Source organism: Gallus gallus, chromosome 2, assembly GCF_016699485.2.
Source record: "Gallus gallus isolate bGalGal1 chromosome 2, bGalGal1.mat.broiler.GRCg7b, whole genome shotgun sequence".
NCBI lineage: Eukaryota > Metazoa > Chordata > Aves > Galliformes > Phasianidae > Gallus > Gallus gallus.
In genome coordinates, this window is record NC_052533.1 from 109,631,437 (window position 1) to 109,653,034 (window position 21,598).

Here is a 21,598-nt window from a genome sequence, read left to right on the forward strand (position 1 = left end):
GGTGTGACTCTAAGAATGTTCCATGACAACAAAAACATGTCTGGGCTGGGCAAGGGGAGGTGTGAGAGTTGCCTTGGTTGTCACTAGCAGGATTCTGCAGGGCTCCAGTTTTGAGCCAGTTGTCTGTAATGTTTTCCACCAATGACTCCAATAAAGATCTGGAAGTTATATTAAGTACATTTGTGGACAATGATAAATTGGAAAGAGTGTTGACTCCCTTGAATGTAGAGAGGCCTTGCACCAAGATCTTGATAAATTTGAAGGTGGTCACCATCTGCATGAAGATGACCAAGTTCTGGGATCTGCACCTGGGAGGGGGTAGACTATGGGACAAGGTTCTGGAGAGCAGCCCCAGAAAAAGGATCTGGGGGTTCTGGTTGGCAGCAGGTTGAATCTGAGTCAGCAGTGTTCCCTGGCAGCAAGAGGGCCAACTTACCCTGGGGTGCACCAGCCCCAGCACTGCCAGCCAGGCAAGGGGAGAGGTTGTCAGCTCTGCTCTGCATAGCCTCACCTCAACTGCTGTGAGCAGTTTGGGTGCCATAATATAAGAAGGACATAAAACTACTACTGAGCATCCAAAGGAGGGCTACAAGATGGGGGAATGGTCTGGAGGGCAAGAATACAGTTATCAGAATACAGAATCACAAGATTGGAAAGGACCTGCAAGATCATCTAGTTCAACCATACTCCTATTACCATTGCTACCACCAGCCACTAAACCATATCTCGTAGCTCCTCATCCAGACGCCTCTTGAACACTGCCAGGGACAGCAACTCCACTACCTCCCTAGGCAGGCCATTCCAGTGCCTGACCACTCTGAGAGAAGTTCTTTCTTATCTCTAAGATAAACCTCATCTGGTGCAACTTGTGGCCATTTCCTCAGCTCCTGTTTGTTGCCTGGGAGAAGTGGCCATACCCCTCCTCATCACAACCTCCCTTCAGGAAGTTGTAGAGTGCAATGAGGTCTCCCCTGAGCCTCCTCTTCTCCAGACTAAACAATCCCAGCTCTCTCAGCTGCTCCGCATAAGACTTGCGCTCCAGACCCCTCACCAGTTTTGTTGCTCTTCTCTGGGCACATTCCAGGGCTTTTATGTCTTTCTTGTAGTGAGGGGCCCAAAATTGAACACAACACTCAAGGTATGGCCTCACCAGTGTTGAGTACAGCAGGGGGATGATTACCTCCCTGCCCCTGCTGGCCACACTATTTCTAATGCAGGCCAGAATGGCATTGGCCCTCTTGGTCACCTGAGCACACTGTCAGCTCATGTTCAGCCGAGCATTAACCAACACCCCCAGATCCCTTTCCTCTTCACTGTCATCCAGCCACTCAGCCCCAAGCCCATAGCACTGCATGGGGCTACTGTGGCCAAAGTGCAGGACCCAGCACTTGGCCTTGTTGAACCTCAACCCATTCACCTCAGCCCAGCAATCCAGCTTATCTAGATCCCCCTGAAGGGCCTCCCTACCCTCAGGCAGATCGACACCACTTCCCAACTTGGTGACATCTGTAAACTTACTGGTACACTCAATCCTCTCATCGAGGTCACATATAGTGAAGCTGATCACTACAACAGAACTTCATGGAGTACTCTTCCACCTCTTAAATCACTTCAGTGATATAGCCATGGTTAGCTATCTAACATAGCCATGGTTAGCTATCTAAGGACTAGCCTCTGCAAATTGTGAGAAACAGTGAAATGTGAGCAATATTTACTAAAAGCTATTTCAATCTGTTGTAATACCAGTGTACAAGAGAACCAGACACTAAAGAATCAATTTTATGTGCTTAAAAGTAGATCTTTTGTGCAAGTTGCTTGCCCTTGGTATTTCCCCTCAAGTAAGGATTTAAAATATTGCAGATTTGTTCTTTCCTAGTCCTATTACTACCTTCTAATAAGTGTCCTACTACTGATGATTCAAAGGTTATACAAATAAAGAGGTGCTGAATATCTGTCCTCCTCTCCAATAAAACAAAATACCAATCCACCAAGGCTACTCAGGCTCATGCTTTTTTTTTTTTTTTTAATTCAGAGGATTTGGCCTAATTTTTATTAAGCACTTCCCACTCACTAAGAAACATAATTATGCTATCTACAGCAGTCACATAAACAAGCAATCACAAATTTTCCTGTTTGTGTTTTATATGAGAATCAACCACTGTTCAAAAGATAACGCAATCACCTAGCTCACCCTAGGACCCATTAAAATTGCTTTTCTCCCACATTCCTTATTTTTCACATACGTAGACATATTTATTCACCTGTGAATCAAGTTTCACCTAGAAGCTGCCTACTTCTAAGTTATGAAAACCAAGCATTTCTGATAATTGTGATGCCACAATTGTGTGTGTAATATAGAAAGAATAATTTTAGCAAGAATGTCAAAGGGGGCAGAGGGAGTGTTAAATAACCTCATTTGTACTCCAGAATGTCCAGCAGCACCCATCTAAAAGAGTGTGCTTTATTTCTACTACAGTGCCCTGTACTTACTGCACAGCCATCATACTGGTTTCCATGGCAGAGTCCATCCTCCCTTCAGGTGCAATGTCAGAAGCCAATCTCTCTGTATCAGTGGGAACATCAGCTGCACAGGCTCCACAAGCTTCTGAAGTTGCTGCTAAGTAGGTTGATGGAGAAAGATTACTACTTCTCAGCTTACTGACTTCTTCTTCAAGCTTTTTCTTTTCTTCAAGTAAACGAGCTCGATCTTCAGAAAGTGTTTCAATCAAATCTGTGACACAAGTAAATAAAAATTCCTGTAATAACAGCAGCACTAAGGAGTAAAACCAAACAAGCAAATGGAATTATCCTATTAGAAAGGACACAAACTTCTGCAGAAATTAGCTTACCCTTATCTTTTTCTTGCTGCTGTGTTAGCATTTTTAATTTGTCACTAAGATCATTAATTATATTTTCTTTCTTCATTTTTTCTCTTGCTAGAACAGTGTTAAAGTTGGTCTGAAAACAGAAGGAAGTACAACTGAAATAAGAAATGTACATTATAAATGCAATGCAAACAACATCACTAAAACAAGGGAAGTACTACAAATATTACATGCGTTTTTCTAGATTATAATTAAACAAGGAAATAAGCTTGTTCACCTACTCTTTTGAACATGAATATTTTGTTTTGAGGATTCTCTGAAACAGCCTTTTTCCTCTCAGATTTTCTCTCATAACCCATCACTCCCATATTCATTATACGTCACACAATTCTAGACAAGCCATCATTAAAAGAATACTGACTTTTTAACATGTTTTATATTCCTATTCATGTATTACAGCTGCATTTTTTATTATTAAAAAGCTATTTTTGGGATTAAATGGGCTATTACAACAAAGCTACACTGCATCAAGATATGTAATACGAAAGACAAATGCAATTATCAATAGAACAATATACTAGAATCTGCATTAAAACAGCTTTCAAGTTATGCAGTCATTTTTCGTGGAATAATTCATTAATGCAGAAGTTATACAGGAATCATGGTGAATTATCTTGAATTACTTAATATAAAGAAGAGCACTGTATGCTTCTGTATCAGTCTGACAGATCTTGCTACTTACTGAATCCTTCTACTAGACATTATGCACTCACCATTACAACTTTTGAGGTTATGGAGACGAAACAGGCAAAAAAAAAGAAAATCAAACAATTGCCTATTAAGAGGATATTTTAAGCTACAATTTCACTTCTTCAGGAAATTTAAGAGCCAGGCATGATCTCAACTAGCTTTAGATTCTCTATGCCTATAAACATGCCTATTCATCTGTCTTAAACCGTGAGCTACTTGGACAGTTATAAACTTTATGTAGTGCACAGCAGACTTTGGTAAACAGCCGTGTAAGAAAACCAACACAATACTCTAAAAGCATAAGTAACATCTCAAAGGGACAAAAATGACAGAAATGTGAAGTTAAATACCCAGAATATTCAGCAATCAGCAGAAACAGTTTTCCAAGTCTTTAGCACTGACTGATTCAGGCATGTTTGCTTTTTAATAGATTCTGTACTTCGTCAGAATCTGCTGTCAATGCTTCTGAACCTTTCCTACCGTACTCTGCAGCATGAACAAAGATTACTGGATGAGGAAAATGGCATACCAAGACCAATTCTGATAGACAAATAAATATTACAGTTGTCTATGTAATCTATAAAATATACCTATTAGATTAACTACAAAAGGTTCTCTTCAGTATTAATGTCTGCTCTCCAGAACTTTCAGAACTTCTTCTGTCTCTATAACTGTCTGTGATATTCTGCTCTCTGCACCAAGTGATTTGTAGCATTCATTTCACTAAGCTGGTTGATTACTCACTGTCGCTCTGTCCTTATTTGATCCTGCTATAGCTAAGGTACTTAGAACAGAAAATCTCTTCTTAGTATTTAAATGCAACAAAGCTGTAGATAATAGCTGTTACTTAGAGATTTAACTTTAGAAGTGAATGTTCACCTACAAAATTTGATGTTCAATGTTTAAAGAAAAAATGAGCCAGTAAAGATACCGCAATAAGTAATTCAGTGCAGTAATAATTAATCCAGTGTAGTGCGAGTTTGCATTGAGGTGAGGAGTACATAGAGATGTTTAATCTGAATTAGATAGAAGAAAAATACCACATTTGTATTGAACTATCTGCCCAGGCTAATGAAGTCTAAAAGGCACTAAGAAGCATGCCAAATCAATTGGTGTTTCTAAGCATTAAATTTGTGTTGTCCAAAAATAATACCATTAACTTAAACTATACTTAAGCAACATCTTTCTGGAGTTCAGAAGATGAACAGGTAAAACTTAGAGCACTAACATAACAACACAGGCGAAACTATCAAAATAAAAAATGAATCTGGATTGCTCACTTCACAGTTAAGCAAAAAAAAAAGTCATAAGCATGTTGAATTCCATTGGCATACCATATCCTGACTCTAGACAATAACATAATGCAAATTCAGAATGCACAAGTATTACATAGAAAAAAAAAGTCCATAACTTACACACAGGAAAAGAACACATCCTTCTCAGGGGAGGAAGACTAATGAAGAACTAATGAAGAATCAGCTTTACCTGCTGTTCTGCAGTTAGAGATGTTCTAATGTTCTGCATTTCTTCATTCTTCCTTCTTTCTTGTTCTTCAAGCTGCTCCAAGAATTTCATTTTTTCTTCCTGAAGCTTTTCTTGAAGTTCAGCAACCAAGCTTGATTCAGCAGATGATTCACTGGGAGGACTTAAAAGAAAATGTTTAGGCTTTAAATTCATTGTATATATAAGTCCCAGACTATATGAAATAAGTAAACAAGTCAGAAGTTAGTTTTGAGACATCTTTTTAGAAATATTTAGTGAATATTGTATTCAAATTAAGTCATTCCTACTCTTCAATTTTAAACACATGCACCTTACCAAATTCTTATTCCTGGGCATTTTGTTTTCTAGTGACCATTAGTTTGTTTATACTGTTAAAATCTGCTTGAGGGGGAAAAACATGTTTTTACTATTTGAATAGATGGAATGCAAAGCAGTAAATCAAGAAACAATGACAGATCAACTCCCTGAAGATTTTTACTGTGTCAAAATGTAATGCCTCAAGAACTCTTACAAAAGTAAGCAATTCAGTAATAACAAATCCAGATGTAAAAGAATACTGTAGGTTGCAAAATCTAGAGAACAGCAGTAATGATCAGAAAGAAAAGCATTAATCATTCTTCCTGCTTGAGTGACAATAACTTTAACTGGTTCTTGAAGCAAATGATCTTAAGTAGATAAAATATTTTCTAACCATTGACTTCAAAGCACTACCTACCCTCTTCTGTGGTCTGGCATGAGTTATCATGAAGCATCACTTTAAGAAGCACTGGGACAGACAAATCCCTTCATTGAGCAACTTTTGTTACAACCAGCACTATTTTAAATTTTCACTCTTCTCTTTTGTGCTGGATTGAATTTCAATTTATAAATAAAGTGAGCATGTGTGTGTGATGTGCATTATGACCTAACGTCATAAAGTTTCTCTTTATGGAGAAGCTTCACTTCCATAAATTGTGGTCTTATGGATCTGGCTGGAAAATACCAAGACTGCAAGATACAAACTTCTAAGTTTACAAAGCTGTCAGGAGTCCTACCATACTCTCCACTTTTTTTTTTTTGTTGTTGTTGTTGCTGTTTTTCAAATATTATAAATCAAGTTAACCAAACTGCTTAATGACAATCATTACAAAAATTGCATCATTCAATTAATCTCCGTTAATCCCAATTGAGCACAGTACACATTATGTATGTAAGATCACATAGGAGAGTTACAAATGGCTTGTAGTTCTATTACCTCTCCTAATCCTGACAACTTCCAGGCACTTTATAACCCAAACACACATTTTCATGTATTGGTAATATGTAAGGTAGGTATATGTAGGTAACATGTAAGTTCCAAAATGAAACTCCTGATACCAGAAAAATATTCAGGTAAAATTTAACAACTTAAGTCATCACCAGTGCCTTCTGGAATGTTAACGTAACAGTGATCTTGCAGAAAAGAACATTTATGTGACAAGCAAAAGTTTCCTTCTAACATTACAGATTAACTTCTAAGCAACAATTCAGCGAGAATAACAAGTCAACTGGAGTTACTGACATAGCTTAAGGTTTTAGGAACTCAAAAAAACCCAAACAGCTAGACAGTGACTATGAAATATTAAGACAGATCCACGAAACATATGCCCTCTGGAGATGAAGCACATCCTAGAAAAAAAACGTAACAGCAGATAAAAGGGATAAAGTGAAGCCTTAGAAGGCAATACATATTTTTAACATCACACTTCAAAAATAAAAGCTACTTGATGGAACTCATAACTACTAATGCTGCATCAGACCAAAGCAGACAACATTTCTTTGAAATACATTGCTATCAGTTTTATCCAGTTTGTATAGAAATACACAAAGCTCTGCTCAGTTGTTATAATTTAAAACGCAGGTGGTGGTTTTGTTGTTGCTGTGCTTTTGTTTGTTTGTTTTTAAGTCTGATGACATAGCTACATCTCTTTCCTACTGAGTCACATTTTTAATCTTCTACAAGCACTAATACAAAGAAAAGGTTTGAATACAGCATTTGATGCTTCCCCCTCCTCATTCCACCATAAATTTAGAGAATATTTTAAGAAAGAGGTCTTAACTGTAACTCAATCACTGAATCCTAATTCCATAAGTGTATCACTATTTTGACCTTTTCTGTACAGAGATACATAAAATGCCAACACCGATACAACATCAATGACATATGTTAGCATACCAAAATCCTGAGGTAACGAGGATGAACTGGATATTTCAAGTGAAGTGGATGCTTATATTTTTCTTTGCACCACAGAAGTGAATTGTGTGTACACAGGATCACAGGATTATTTTTATAACCCCTCCTTCCATTCAACTTAGAAAAAAACCACCATTACATTGACATTTAAAAAGTTAAATTCTAACTTAAATTTGTGTTCATGTTCTGCACTGTTCTTTTTGTATTTCAAATACTTTATATACCGTAATACCTAGAATAAGAAAACTTAGATGTTGTACTAACAAGATTTCACCTTGGAGTTCTGTGACAATCCAAGAACATTAATGACAAATTTGAGCATTTCAAACTAGAATATTGTTTCTAAGCCACAGCTACAGAGAAAAAAAATCTAATATTGCCATTACACAATACCACAATCTACTCTGCTGACAGCATTATGAACTGGCAGGTAGATTAGACACAGGAAGTCAGGACGCATAACTTGGCTTTTATGGGGAGGATTTTTTTCCCCCCTCAATTGAGAAAATATTGCAGGCATTAACAATGAAAAACAGTCATGCTACGATACTCTTTAAAATGATGTTGCCCAAGTGTGTTTCATTATAAAGCTCAAACTGAAGACCCTGAAATATGTAACTATAGCAGTTAAAGTCAGTTGAAGTTCAGGTGGCTGTGGGACTGCCCTCAGCTGTCTATATGTTTTCATGCAATTTTTCATGGCAACATCAGCACCTGCATAAGCATACAGTTAATCAGTATAACATTATGAACATTATGAACCTAAAAGTTAGGCACCACATGGACTCACAGTACTAGAGCCAGAGAAAAGGATGGAACAGGAGAAACAGACTAAGATCATCAAAAATTGAATTTCAGGCAATTGTAATAATATTCCTTCAGAACAGCATTACAAAACTGAAATATAAAACCTTAATTGTTGTCTGAAAATGATACTTAAAAGACATCTGACAAACTTTGTGACTAACTGCACACACAGGAACATCACTACCTACAAAATGAAAGTAACTTGACTAAAAAACAGATAACTACTATTACAAATATGTAAAAGTTTTACTTAATCTGGTGTATTTATGATGCAATATGCAGTAATTACTTTAGAATACTACGATAACACAGCAACTTAATCCTTACAGTACCTCTGATTTACTTGCATCTCAAGTTGTTGTATTTTTTCCAAAAGCCCTTTTTCAGAAGCTTCCTTTTGTAATTCAAATTCCTTACAGGCAGTTTGTACTGCATCTTCTTTTTCAGAATTGAGCTTCTGAATGAGCAACTGCTTGTCTTGTTCTTGGTTAGACACTAACAGATCTTTCTCTTCCTTAAGCCTATGGATAATATCTTCATATTTTTCCTGCTGCTCACAGAGTGCCATTTTTTCTGTTTTTTCCTTTTCTAGGGCATTCTTTTCCAACTCTAACTTGCACTGCAGTTCTGTTACTTGATCTGAAAGTCTTTTTTCTGCTTCAGAAGTTTTTTGATGCAGAACTGTCACTTTGTTTAGTTCAGTTCTAAGCAAATTTGATTCTTCTTCATATCTGTCTACTAGCTCAGAAATGCATTGATCTTTCTCAATTGTCATTAAAGTTCTTAGTTCTGATAAGCCCACTTGATATTCATCACTGCTAACTTGTATCTTACTGTTTAATTTCTCTATCTCTTTTTTTAAGCTTTCAGTTTCCTTATCAATCTGAGATTTTAAGGTCTCTTGTTGCTGGTTTCGGCTTTCTTCCAAGAGAAGCTTCATTTCATCAGTTTCTGCTTCTTTCAGGGCAAGTTCAACTTCTAATTTGCACCTCAAATCAGACAGATCTGAAACTTTGAGTTTTAACTCTTCTACCTGTTGCTGTTTCTCTTGCACAATTGCTGCATGAGATTCCTCCATTTGTTCAAGTCTATGCTGGTTCTCTTTTTTTAATTTATCTAAACTGTCCTTGTGCTCAGCAAGCATCTTCTCAAATTCCTGTAAATGCCTGGCCTGAAGGTTGTTTTCCAGTTCTTTTAAATGGCTTTGTTCTAAACTCTGGAGTTCTGCCCTCAGAAGTTGTAGTTTTTCATCATTTTCAACGTGAAGTTTTTTCAAGTCTTCGAGTACTATCTCACGTGACTGTTTCAGTTTCTTAATTTCAGTATTTTGTGTCTCCATTTGACATTCCAATTCATGTAGTTTCTGATCTTTTTCATTCTGAAGGGAAACTACAGCTTCCTTTTCATTTTTCACCATTGCAAATTCATCGTTCTTATTCTGAAGTACTTCCTCAAGGCCTAACAAGTCACCTTTTAACTTAACAATCTTTTTTTTGCTTTCCTCATCATCCTCCAGTAATTTATTAATTTTGGTTTCATATTCACTTTTCAAAGACTGAAGTTCTTTTTGATGTTTATCTTTTAGTGTTTTTTCAAGTGAAAGTTTTACCTTTTCAATAGTATTTACTATTTCTAATGAAGTGCATTTTAAAGAATTAGAAAAGTCACACTGTTCTTTTTGTACAAGTGTTCTAAAGTGGCAAAGATCTTCTTTTATACCTCTTAAATGTACTTTTGAATCTTGAGCAATAACCTTACACTTCTCCATGCAAACACTGCGAGAAGCATTTTCTACTGAAACGTCCTTTACACAAGAACTTGTGTCTTGCATACGTCTACTGTCTATTGCATTGATAACAGAAGAATAAAGAGATTCCACCATCATTTCGGGACTCTGTGGATCACTTATAACATTAGGAGAGGCTGGATTTTCCTCTATTACGAATTCATTTACTGCTGACATAAAGTCAGATTCTGGACTTTCTGCCAATGAATCCAAGTCCAATGACCCTTGCTTGAGAGCTTGCTCCAGGTTTGGGTGGGCAATAGTTTCAAAATCAAATGTATGAGCATCAATGCTGTCTGGAGACAATTCTTCTAGTGGAGCAGGGGGACACACAGGAGGACACAGGGGACCCTGAAGACTGAGTGATGGAGGAGTTCTTGAAGAGGTAGCAATTGTGGTTCCTGTTGTACTTTCCATCCTTGGTGTAGTAGCAGATTGTGGTGATGTTTGACTATTGGAGGCCTGCAAGTTAAAAAAAAAGCAAAACAAATATTTAAGGTTATAGATAAAAGTGCTGGCAAATATTTGAAACTGTTTAAAAATTATCAGGCAAAAGTAAAATGAAGAAATCAGTGTTATCTGTAAGGATGCAAAATAAACAACTTAAAAATTCAACTAAAAATAGCAGAAATCGCAAATGGTACTTTTCTAAAAAATACTAGAAAATTGCTCACATACCTAACTATCAAGCGTCCATTTAGATAAAAATTCTACAATAATCCCATACAATTGTATTTGAAAGGACTCAAACATAAGTTTGGATGATAACAAAAAAACTGAAGTAACTAGTCAGATACAGACATTCTTTGTTTACTGACAACCTACTAAATTTGTTGTTCCTAATAATTTTGTTAGTTATTTATTTTTTGCTAATACAGCTTTATAAACCAGGGCAATTCAGTCACTGATAATGAATATTAAATTAAGGAGGTTTGCCAAAAATTTTAGTATAACAAAATTGTTACCTCCTAACAAGATTATCAAAAATATTTAACGAGAATATGTCTGCTTCTGAGATCAGTCAGTGAAAAGAATATAAAAGAAGGTTAATACAACAAAGGGCACATTCTAATTAAACGTAACATTCTCACTTTTCAAAACTAAGGACATCACACTTTGAGTAGATTTATTTTTCCATGTTGCTTCCAACACTACCAATTTCTGTCATTTTGCCTAGAGACACTGGAACATCACCAGATCTGATTCTGGAGCTCCAGATCATTCAGTCTTCAAATGAATGACTATGGTTTAGAATAACTACCCATAATCATTCCTGAGCAACAGCAGTTTGTAATTTAGCAAAAAGGTTATATAAGTTCTTCATGATGTTCTTCCCAAGTAAAACTGACCAATCCCAGTGGTTTTGATATTTAAAAGGCTAAAAACTTACCTCATGCCTACTTTCCAATCCACTGGTATTAGATAACACATTTATTGATTCTTATTCAATACTGTAAGAATTATGAAACAAGATTTCAAGCTCTGCATACACTACTGAGAAGTGTAAGTTCATGTACAGTCTTTAAAAACAAATCTTAGTGATTTCAAAGACATGTTAGGAATGTTTCAGAACATTTCAGAAGTGTAAATGCTTTTCTATACTGTTAGGGAACATGTACTTTAAGTGAATTCAGTTGAAGTTTGATTTATAGCTACAACAGCTGTAGGTTATACAATCACCATGGAAGCCAAAAAGCAATATCCAGCCTCTGTATCCATAAAAGATGTACTCCTCATATAACGGCATGGATGGCAAAGCCGTTTTCCTCAAGAAAGTTACAGTGAAATACACACAGTTAAAATACCTAGGGAGAATATATGTGAAGCACAGGACAGAAAAACAGGAGCAGGACCATCAGGATTGCAAATCAAAGGAGATGTTAAGATTTCAGAGTAGACAAGTTCTCTAAAACATCTCAGGCACACTGCCTGTAACAACATAACCCAACTATGCTCTTCCATTCTTCATCCTCGAAGGACTTATTTGATCTTATTGGTCTGAGAAATGAGACCATGATAAAAACAAAAGATGTTGCCAAAGATTCCTGAGAAAATTTACAGGAGATGATTCACATGAAGCGTTCAGCCTCAAATACTGGACATCATTCAGAACAGTGCTGTCTTCCAAAAAGCCAACACTTCCTCCAGCTGCAGTAATAATAATCTTGCTCGTGTCTCTTTAACAAAGAACACGTGCTGTCTCTCATGCTGTCTTTAGTCATCACAAATGAATACAAGTCATAAGAGACAAAAAAAGACTTAAAAGAGCAATGTTCTTTTTGTTAAAGGTATTATTAGTCCATATTTCAACACCTGCCTTGGGATCAGCTTGCTTTTTCGCTACAGAAATTTAGAGAAGAACATGTTGAAAGATAGGGTATATGATGATAAATGCCTGGACTCAAATCATATGCTTTAACCAATGAGCAGAGTTTCAACTGTAACAAATCATCACAGACATCAGTAAACACAAAAAACACTCCAGGGAGTGAATATTTTAAGGTTCTACATGCAAAGCAAAGATGGTATCAGTTCCAGTGTGGTCCTGCAGGAGTACCAAGAAAGTAGAGAGTAACTACACAGCACGAAGAGTAAAATAAACCACAACTCTTCACTGTGAAACAATACTCTGTAGGGAGCTTGTTTTCCTCAAAATTAGTGGTCGAAAAAAATTCCATGCTCTGCAATAACTATTGTGAGCTGGGTCTCTAGTTGCACTACTAGATTACAGCCTCACAAAGAATAAAACTTCACGTTTTGAGGAATTGAAACTAGATGGAAAACTAGTCAACTGTTGCCTATTCCCCTGAGAACCTGATGTCTTCCATGTGGTCTATTTACAGCCTATAGGCAGCAATAAACATACATGTCATATGCTGTTATTCCCATGATAATGAAGGAAAAGGAGTTTAGAGCAAGTAAAGAAAACTAGGAAGCAGAGAGAGAGAGAGTAGTAGAGCTATTTTTTTTTTTTTTTTTTTTTTTTAAGTTTAGCAGTGTTGCTGGGTTACATACATTGTCCTGGTTACATTACTAGATAAACTCATCAACAAGGAATTGGGCAATTCTTTTAAGGATTACAAACAGCGTTGAATTTTGAACTCAAATAGAACAAGCTGTAGAATCAATCTCATTCAAAAAGCCAGCTTCCCTTACAAGAGCATCTTCTAATACCACAGGATTGCACATGTTAATTACCTGCTACCCATGAAGACGACACCTTAATCATCTTACCTCACTCCTACAGGCACCCTAACTTTCTCCTAGATACGTTTAACCTAATTGCTGATCCGATTAAACTCTGTATCACAAAAATGAAAGGGCACAGTAATCTCTTTGGTGTGAGACCATTAAACAGAATAAGCAGAAAGCACTAAAAACACATTTCAAAACAGTAAGAAATTATTTAAGGAACAACATTGTTCATTTTTGTTTACCATGATGTAATACAAAAAGAAACTCATTAGACAAAGATACATTTCATCATTAGCATTCCATGAACTTAAAAGCTGTCATAGTAAGATTTAAAGAGACACATTACTAACATCCCCAAAACAGTATTGGAACCCCTCTCTGACTTGCTCTTTGTTCACCTGGCTGTAACCACAGCTTTTCTCTCCTGCCTAAAGCAAATGCATGAAGACCATCAGCATCATCAAGAAGAGCTAAACTCCTCTCTGAATCAGGCAGCTCAAATGCTGCATTAACAACAAGCATGGGAAAAACTTTTGTAGTCCAACTTCATGAATCAGGCTTCTACTTCCACCTGTTTTGAATAGAAGACTGGGGTCACAGAACCACAGAATGACTTGGGTTGGAAGTCACCTTAAAAATCAACTAGTTCTTATCCCCAGTGGTCTAATAGGCGTCCCAGGGCAAATACTGTGGTCTACACAGGCAAAATTCAGTGCCCACAGAGTCATCAGCAAGCTGGGAAGATCTCACAGTTCACAAACAACTTGTAGGAGCATGAAAATGAAGTCATTTTCAGGACTATTATTATATGTTCACCTTGCTAGTTACATAGTGTAAATTCCCAGCAACAATAAGGATAAGAAAAGGATACTTCATATTTTTTCAGTAATTCCAAGCAAAAGCACAAGGATATGCAAAACTAATATGTATACATATTAAAAAAAAAAAGACTTCTACACTGTTTGCAAACCAAAGCAACACAGAGAAGAGACCTAATTGTCTTTCATCAGGTGATAACAACACAAAAAAAGTCAGTTCAATAGACCTATTTGCTCCAGTAGAAAAAAGTGTTCAAATGAATCACTGAAATCACAGACAGAAATAGGCATTTTAAAGATGACATCATGAGTGTCCCAGCTCTGATTGTGCAATGTAATTTACTCTAGGGAAAGAGACAATTACCCAAATCTGTCTAGGCATTTGGCATTTCTGAGTCAGCTAAGAATCCAAAATGGTCAAAGCACAGCAAAAGAAAAGTGTGGAAAGAACAGATTCTCCTAACTTAGCAAGCATCTTTTTTGTGCAGCGATATACTGATAAAAATGTCTCAGATAAACAAGTCTGAACCAATTTCTAGATGGATTTTCAGAATATTAGAAATTATTAAGGAGCACTAAGTAAAGCAACTTTTCTTTTTCTTGTTCCAACGTTATGTATTTTAAAGTTACCGTTTTAATTGATTTCACGTTTCCCTTACATTATAAGCTTTAGTGAATAATAAATTCCCCAGAAAATGTGTCACTGAGAAATTTCAGGATGCTTTCAGCTGGAAGTAGACATTTACATACCATAGTGTGATCTGTTGAATGAATATGTACAGAAAACTCACAGCTGCCACCATTCTTAGCCATTTCATTGTCTAATACAGTGAAAAGGCTCTAAAATACTTATTTGTAACAGCTGCTTATAAAGAAATCAATCTTCATTAAGAAAAAAAAAGCTGATGCAAGTGTCACACTTTCTTAAACTCCAGATCAAAAAGAAGCCCAAATCTCATATTCTTCATAGTATCACAAGGTTGGAAAGGACCTACAAGACCATCTAGTCCAACTGTCCTCCCATTACCCTTGCTACCACCAGCCACTAAACCGTATCTCATAGCTCCTCATCCAGACGCCTCTTGAACACTGCCAGGGATGGCGACTCCACCACCTCCCTAGGCAGGCCATTCCAGTGCCTAACCACTCTGAGAGAAGAAGTTTTTTCTTATGTCTAAGACAAACCTCCTCTGGTGCAACTTGTGGCCACTTCCTCAGCTCCTGTTTGTTGCCTGCGAGAAGTGGCCAAACCCCTCCTCATCACAACCTCCCTTCAGGAAGTTGTAGAGTGCAGTGAGGTCTCTCCTGAGCCTCCTCTTCTCCAGACTAAACAATCCCAGCTCCCTCAGCTGCTCCTCTTAAGACTCGTGCTCCAGACCCCTCACCAGTTTTGTTGCCCTTCTCTGGGCACATTCCAGGGCCTCTATGTCTTTCTTGTAGTAAGGGGCCCAAAACTGAACACAGTACTCAAGGTGCAGCCTCACCAGTGCTGAGTGCAGGGGGATGATTACCTCCCTGCCCCTGCTGGCCAGACTATTCCTAATACAGGCCAGGATGGCATTAGCCCTTTTGGCCACCTGGGCCAAAATCTTATGTTCAAGTTTCAGAGGCATAAAAAGATAGAGGACTTCACATATCTGCTTTAAACAGGAATTTTCTAGTTCAAGATTTCACATGTGCATGACTACAAAATAAAAATAAAAACAGGAACAGCCCATTCAAGGTATATACATTAATTTTAACTAGGACCATGGCACTGTGAAGCCAGTTGCATGAGGTTAGTTCTAGACAGCATCAAAATCAATCTGAACACTTATATCATAGTTTATAACATGGAATCAAAAAATTCAACTGCCGGAGAAGCCCAATCCGTAGCAGTAAACTTTACATAAAACGTTAAACACTGCTTACATCCCTAGGATAGGTTACAATCAGAAGCCAAAAGGATCCCATTTGGTGTACAATGGAAGTTAGAGGCAGAATGTGAAAGAGCAACCAAAAGTGATTGACAGGGTAGCCTTCCTAGGGGAAAGAATCTGCTTGATAGGTGGAGTAAAAGGAAAAAGAGGTTTTTTTTGTTTGTTTGTTTTTTCCAAGCTATCTGTTCTCCCTATACTCAGAGAAGGTTGGCACGTAACACTTCCCCAGAAAGCAGGACGGCAACCACAGGAATAGTTGACACATCAGTTTTCAGATTAATGGCTACAACCAGTCACGGGGTCCCTGAATTCTCCCTTATCTTCCTGGGCCAGAAAGACTTAAGAAGCAATGAAAACATTTAAAGAAGTAACAAGCTTATTTAAATACAAACAACATAGACAAAATACACACATTCAGCAAAGAGGCTCATAAAAATTGCAGAAAAATATGAACAGAATAATCCCACTAGACTATAATTTATTCTATTAATTTTACAAGTTCTGTGGAATGCAAGCATCTGATGTGTTGAAGGCAGTGGACTATTTTCTAAATAGACTTACTTTACTTATTAGGAAGTAAATTACTACTACAAAGTTGTGTAATCAACTAAACTTTATATCTGGAAAAACAAAGCATCTTCTTGAAGCAGTTAAAACAACATTATGAAAATACATAGCTTTTTTTTTCAATAGAATATTCTATTTCCTTGGTTAAGAAAAATAAAAAAACCATAATACCTTTTGTTCATTCAGCAGGTCGGTAATGGTTTGTGACATTTCATCCAAACTCTGTGCTGCTTTTACCAGGTTATGTAGAGCACGTACATGCTGGTGAAGAGGTTCAAAGTCACAAAGTATTGGAACCCTTAAAAACAATACAGGATAAATCTTGTCACATTGTTACATCTAATATTCAAATGATTAAGTTTTTATGTAGACATTCCAGTGAGGCAAAGCTTCCCTCTGTATAAAGTTTATATTTTTTTTCCATTTCAAATATTTAGCGTGGAAAATCCATAAAAGTACCTTTTATTTGTGCTTTAAATTAAGGACTTGAGAACTCTTAAGGACCACATAATGATAAAAACAATAATGGGGAAGTACTGCATCAAAGTCTTTCCTTTCAAGATGTAACAGAAGAGAACTGATGGTGATTAAATCTGTAACCGAAGCACTTATTGCAAATGGCTCAATTATTCTCTTCAGTTGGATTCTCTCCAATTCATCTCCAACTTTAAAGCAGCAATTAATTCTATATTATTCTATTTAATTTAGGTTACCTATCACTGAAAAGACTGAATAACATGTTGTGATCACATTGCAAGTGAAGAGTTGCATTGCAGTGCAAGTTGAAAAGTTACAAGTTTCCTAAAGTTTTGAAAAAGTAACATTTACTTCATTTTTCTTGAGAGCTTGTACTTCCAGAATATTTGTCTGGAATTGCTCCACTGAATTAATGAAACAGGACCTCATTTAGACTAACAGTACAATACAAGCAGATAATGTTTCACTGTATTTTGCATTCTCTATTTAAAATATAAGACATGTGATATGTAGTATTATTTTTATGGATTTAAGATTTCAGTAACTACTTAGAAGCTGAGGAGACTGAAACACTGTAAGAAAACTGAGGCATAATTTTAATCATGAAACTCAGGGGATCAGCAGTGACAGAGAAGAATCCCCTTGCTCAGCCTCAGCTTGCTGGTTTGCCAATTATTTTCTTTGGGATGTTCAATTAAAACACTGAAGAGATCACTGCTATAAAGTTTGTCCTGAAGCTCAGAGTCTATAAAAGGTGTGTGAAAGCTAGGTCTGCTCAAGTTATAAGTCCTCTACCTTCAACAACACTGCCACCAAATGTAAGTCTGAACCCAGAAGCCAAGGTGAACATGACATAATCCCACCTCTATTGCCATCAAGTGGAAAGCTATGTCACTACAGCAGCCATGAACAGCTTTGTTACTGAATATTTTCTAATAGCAAGACAAAATTTTTACTGAACTCAGAGAGCTTCCTAGGAAGGCTATAAAACTCTCACAAACCCCCAAAATCATGTCAATATCAGCAATACATAAAAATGATAGCTTACATTTTATCTTTAGAATCCCTGTCTAACAGTGTAACAAGAGAAAAGGATTTACCAGCAGAATCATGATTGATGGCAAATTCACTATCAAGTAGACTAAACTCACTACACTTATTGTTAACACCAGCAGACATAGCACCAGGAGGATCAGCAGGACTTCAGAATCAAAAAGAACACCAATACAACATAAAAATGAAAAATGCAGTGAATTTCAATGCTGCACGCCAGTAAGAGGTTTCAGGCTGGTACTGTTGTTGAACCTAACCAATGACAACAGAGCATCTCCTTCGGGATTTATCTTATTATCCTCTGTGGGATTTTAGTCTTAAGGCTGGAAAATAGAACTACAGATCTGTTCTAACAGAAGGATAACCCATACACAAAGTTTCTCATTGTGGTGATATGGAGAAAGATCTCTTCTGACATAGGACCTTACACCAGACTTGTTCTCGCCTATTTCTTGCTCACTAACTTCCTTAACATTTCTCTATCCTATTTCTACAGTTTTAAAATGCATGAATTTGAAAGCTTATTAACTGTCATAGCAATGCCCAACATTCATTACACCTCAATTCAGAAATCATAGAACATAGGTGCTGAGGTCATTTGAACTTGAGTACGTGAAGCATACAAGGAACGTATCTGTGGTATGTCAGCTAAAAGCATCACTTAAGAATGACACCAGTTTACAAAATATGTCTGTTCCCTACATAAAAAATACTATGGAGGGAGAGAGGGTCTGAATGAGGGGTGAGCAGGACAGAAAAGGAAGCCGCTTCCAGATCATAGAGAGGTTAAAAAGGTAATTTACCTGAGTAACGGCTGAACTTCTGAAGGACAAAAAGACTGCAGAAACTGCAAGTCACTTAATGAGATATCTGGAAGCTCACTGTCAAATCTGCGAGGTTTTCTTGTCTGTATCAAGAAGAAATAAATTTATACATTGTTGAAGATGATAACAAGACAACTAAAGGATTCAAAAGGAGACTAATTCATAACAGGTAAGTTAAACTATGACTTCTCTTATCAAAGATTTAATTCTCCTTTTAATGAGCAACATCTGGCCATACCCTGACAATCCTAAAGAATAAATATACAAAATCAAGTTTATAGTTATTATCCATAGCACCTCTGGCAGCAGCGTTTCCTACCTATCACCAAGCTTACTAAAGTTATTAAACAATCCACTAATGTTAAGGGATAAGAGATGACTCTGAAACTTAACTTATTAGTAGACTAACTTAATACACAGTTAAATATCAACACAGTCCACTATTTAAAATACTAAAAAAAAGCCAGCAATATTAGAATCAGAATATTTTACCTCAATTAACTCACCTGTGAGAAATTAAATAGACAATGCTCAATTACAGACAAAAGTTCTGTTCCACTCATGCAGTGATCACAGGAAAAAAGGAACACACTTGCTTTTACCACAATTAATTTTATGTCTACATTATTCAGAATATTGGATTAAATAAACAATTATTCCTCCTGGCCTTTGTCTTCTGAGCATTAATAATTTTTTTTTAAATCAATTCTACAGACAACTCCTTAAAAAGGAATAATAAGCTGATACATACTTTCCCGACACAATATAAGTTGGTAAACAGTGTTAACATAGGCCCCTTTGAATAGCAAAAAGTACGCTGCCTAGCTAGTCCAGGAATGTAACAGGTATACAACATGAATTAAGCCTCATTTAAATTACTATGTACTGTTTACAAAAATGAAAGAAACAACAAAAATATACTAAGTACATACACAAAAGGATGGAGGCCAGGAATCAAGTCCTCTGAACAAGCGATTCCTTAGAAAAGACTTCCCTGGGCAAAGAAAAATGGTTATTTAAGAGGAATAAATGCAACATACAAACAAAGCCTCAAAAACAAACAAACAAAAAAAACCACCAACAACAGAGCTATTGTAGTTCAACAACTGAACTAAATTTGAAATTACTCCAAACGTGCCATTTCCTAACAACAAGTGATGATAGAACCTCATGCAAAATCCAGCATAAAAGCAGAGGCTTGAATGGCATGACAAGTTCTATTTGCTTACTTTGATAAGCAAATGATCACCTTTTGATAACGTTTTACTCAATTTTCTCATTTAAAAAAAAAACCCTCTGGTCAAGTGTTTTGGGTGTGCAACTTCAGTTTGTTTGTTTGTTTGTTTTTAATGAATTACAGAGGATGCTGTACCAATGCCCAAATACTCAATAATGATTTCAAAAGCATTCAAAGGAGTCATAAAGCTTGCAGAACATGTTCAAACAGAAACTGCATTCAAGTGTAATAACATTTTTCTTTCAAGAGCATTAAACTAACGAGAACATTCACAGTATTTCTGATAAAACTATATGGAAAAACATAATCATACACATATTTAAACTAAAACATAATGGAAATATTTTAACTACTTCTGAAGATAAATGTCATACTAAGCCATAGATCACAGAACAGGAAGTACTTACTGAACAGTTTACCGAAAGATTCTCTTTTTGCCCTTTCAGCTTCATATAGGTGTTTCCCATCATTTATTAAAGCACCTGCCCACTGTGAAATGGGAAATACATAGTTGTTAATTTATATACCGACACAAAGGTTTGAACCTGACATCCTGTTTACTTACCTCCCTGTAGTGTTTTATGAACATTTTTCTCCTCACAACCTCAACGACAGCTAGACAGTACATCTGAGGAACAGTACTGAGAGCCTCTACAACCTTGACCCTCTCTAGGAGTTCTGTCACAAGACGAAGCAATGCTTGCAGTTTCTCTCCATCTTGGTCAGCATGAAGCATTACAAAACAACACCACCTACAAAAGTAGGTTATACTTTAGAAGATAACAACTTAGTCATCTCTTCTGCATTTTAATTTCTCTGAAATTAGCAGCATCTTTGGATCAACTGAACAATTACATCATTTTACTTGGGACAACAACAGGCTATCTGGAAGTACCAAGTAATTTAGAATTCACTAATTGTCTTCTCCATTAATTTCTCAAATAAGAAAGCCCCAAAAGCGTGCCATAATTAACACTCAGTAGCATTTGAGTTAAGGTAACGTTTTTGATAAGCAAGCCTGAGCATAAGTAACTTTATAGTAAATGATAATGAAGTTTTATCCCAAAGAACTTAAAGAAGCTCCTATGCCCAGAATGGACTAGTCTTTGTTTGTAAGCCTTAAAAATATTTACAGAAAAGCATTAGTAAGAAATACTGAATGTGTGGATACTGTCTAAGAGATAAGATTGAAAGACTGCCATCTACTCAATCATTACAAATAATAGCCATTTTAACATAAAAATTCCTATATTGAAAATATTCCTTGGTCAATACACAATTTTCAATCAGTCACCAAAATAATTAAATCACAGTTTAACTACTGAAACAGTGATAAAATGGAGAGACTGCAAGGAAACATTACAGTAACTTTTTCACCAAATAAGTAACTTTTAGCTGTTAACTTTCTCACAGCAGTGAGTAGCAAGAAAGAAAGAGAAGGCATTACATGAATCTAACAAGCATCCAGTTCAAGCACAAAAAGGAAGTATTTTCTCCATACAACTGTTATAATGCTCCTTGCAAAAACCAGGAGCTTGTGAATACAAAAAAGAATTAATGGAAGAAATCTCCACCAGCTATTAAATACAAAAGAACTATTTCTGTAAGTAAGTATTCTTAGACAA

General features: G+C 36.4%; 1 protein-coding gene across 8 annotated transcripts in view; it reads right to left on the minus strand.

The window, feature by feature from the left end:
• Window positions 1-21,598, minus strand: part of RB1CC1 (RB1 inducible coiled-coil 1) — a 73,964-nt gene that overhangs the window by 12,804 nt on the left and 39,562 nt on the right. For all 8 annotated transcript variants that reach the window (XM_015282657.4, XM_015282655.4, XM_015282656.4 and 5 more), the window contains 9 exons: window positions 20,539-20,725; window positions 20,381-20,462; window positions 19,669-19,730; window positions 18,716-18,819; window positions 16,554-16,680; window positions 8,430-10,345; window positions 5,061-5,220; window positions 2,850-2,958; window positions 2,491-2,731 (listed from right to left, as the gene is read on the minus strand). In XM_015282657.4, coding sequence (XP_015138143.1) covers window positions 2,491-2,731; window positions 2,850-2,958; window positions 5,061-5,220; window positions 8,430-10,345; window positions 16,554-16,680; window positions 18,716-18,819; window positions 19,669-19,730; window positions 20,381-20,462; window positions 20,539-20,725 — 2,988 coding nt within the window. The remainder of the gene's footprint in view (window positions 1-2,490; window positions 2,732-2,849; window positions 2,959-5,060; window positions 5,221-8,429; window positions 10,346-16,553; window positions 16,681-18,715; window positions 18,820-19,668; window positions 19,731-20,380; window positions 20,463-20,538; window positions 20,726-21,598) is intronic.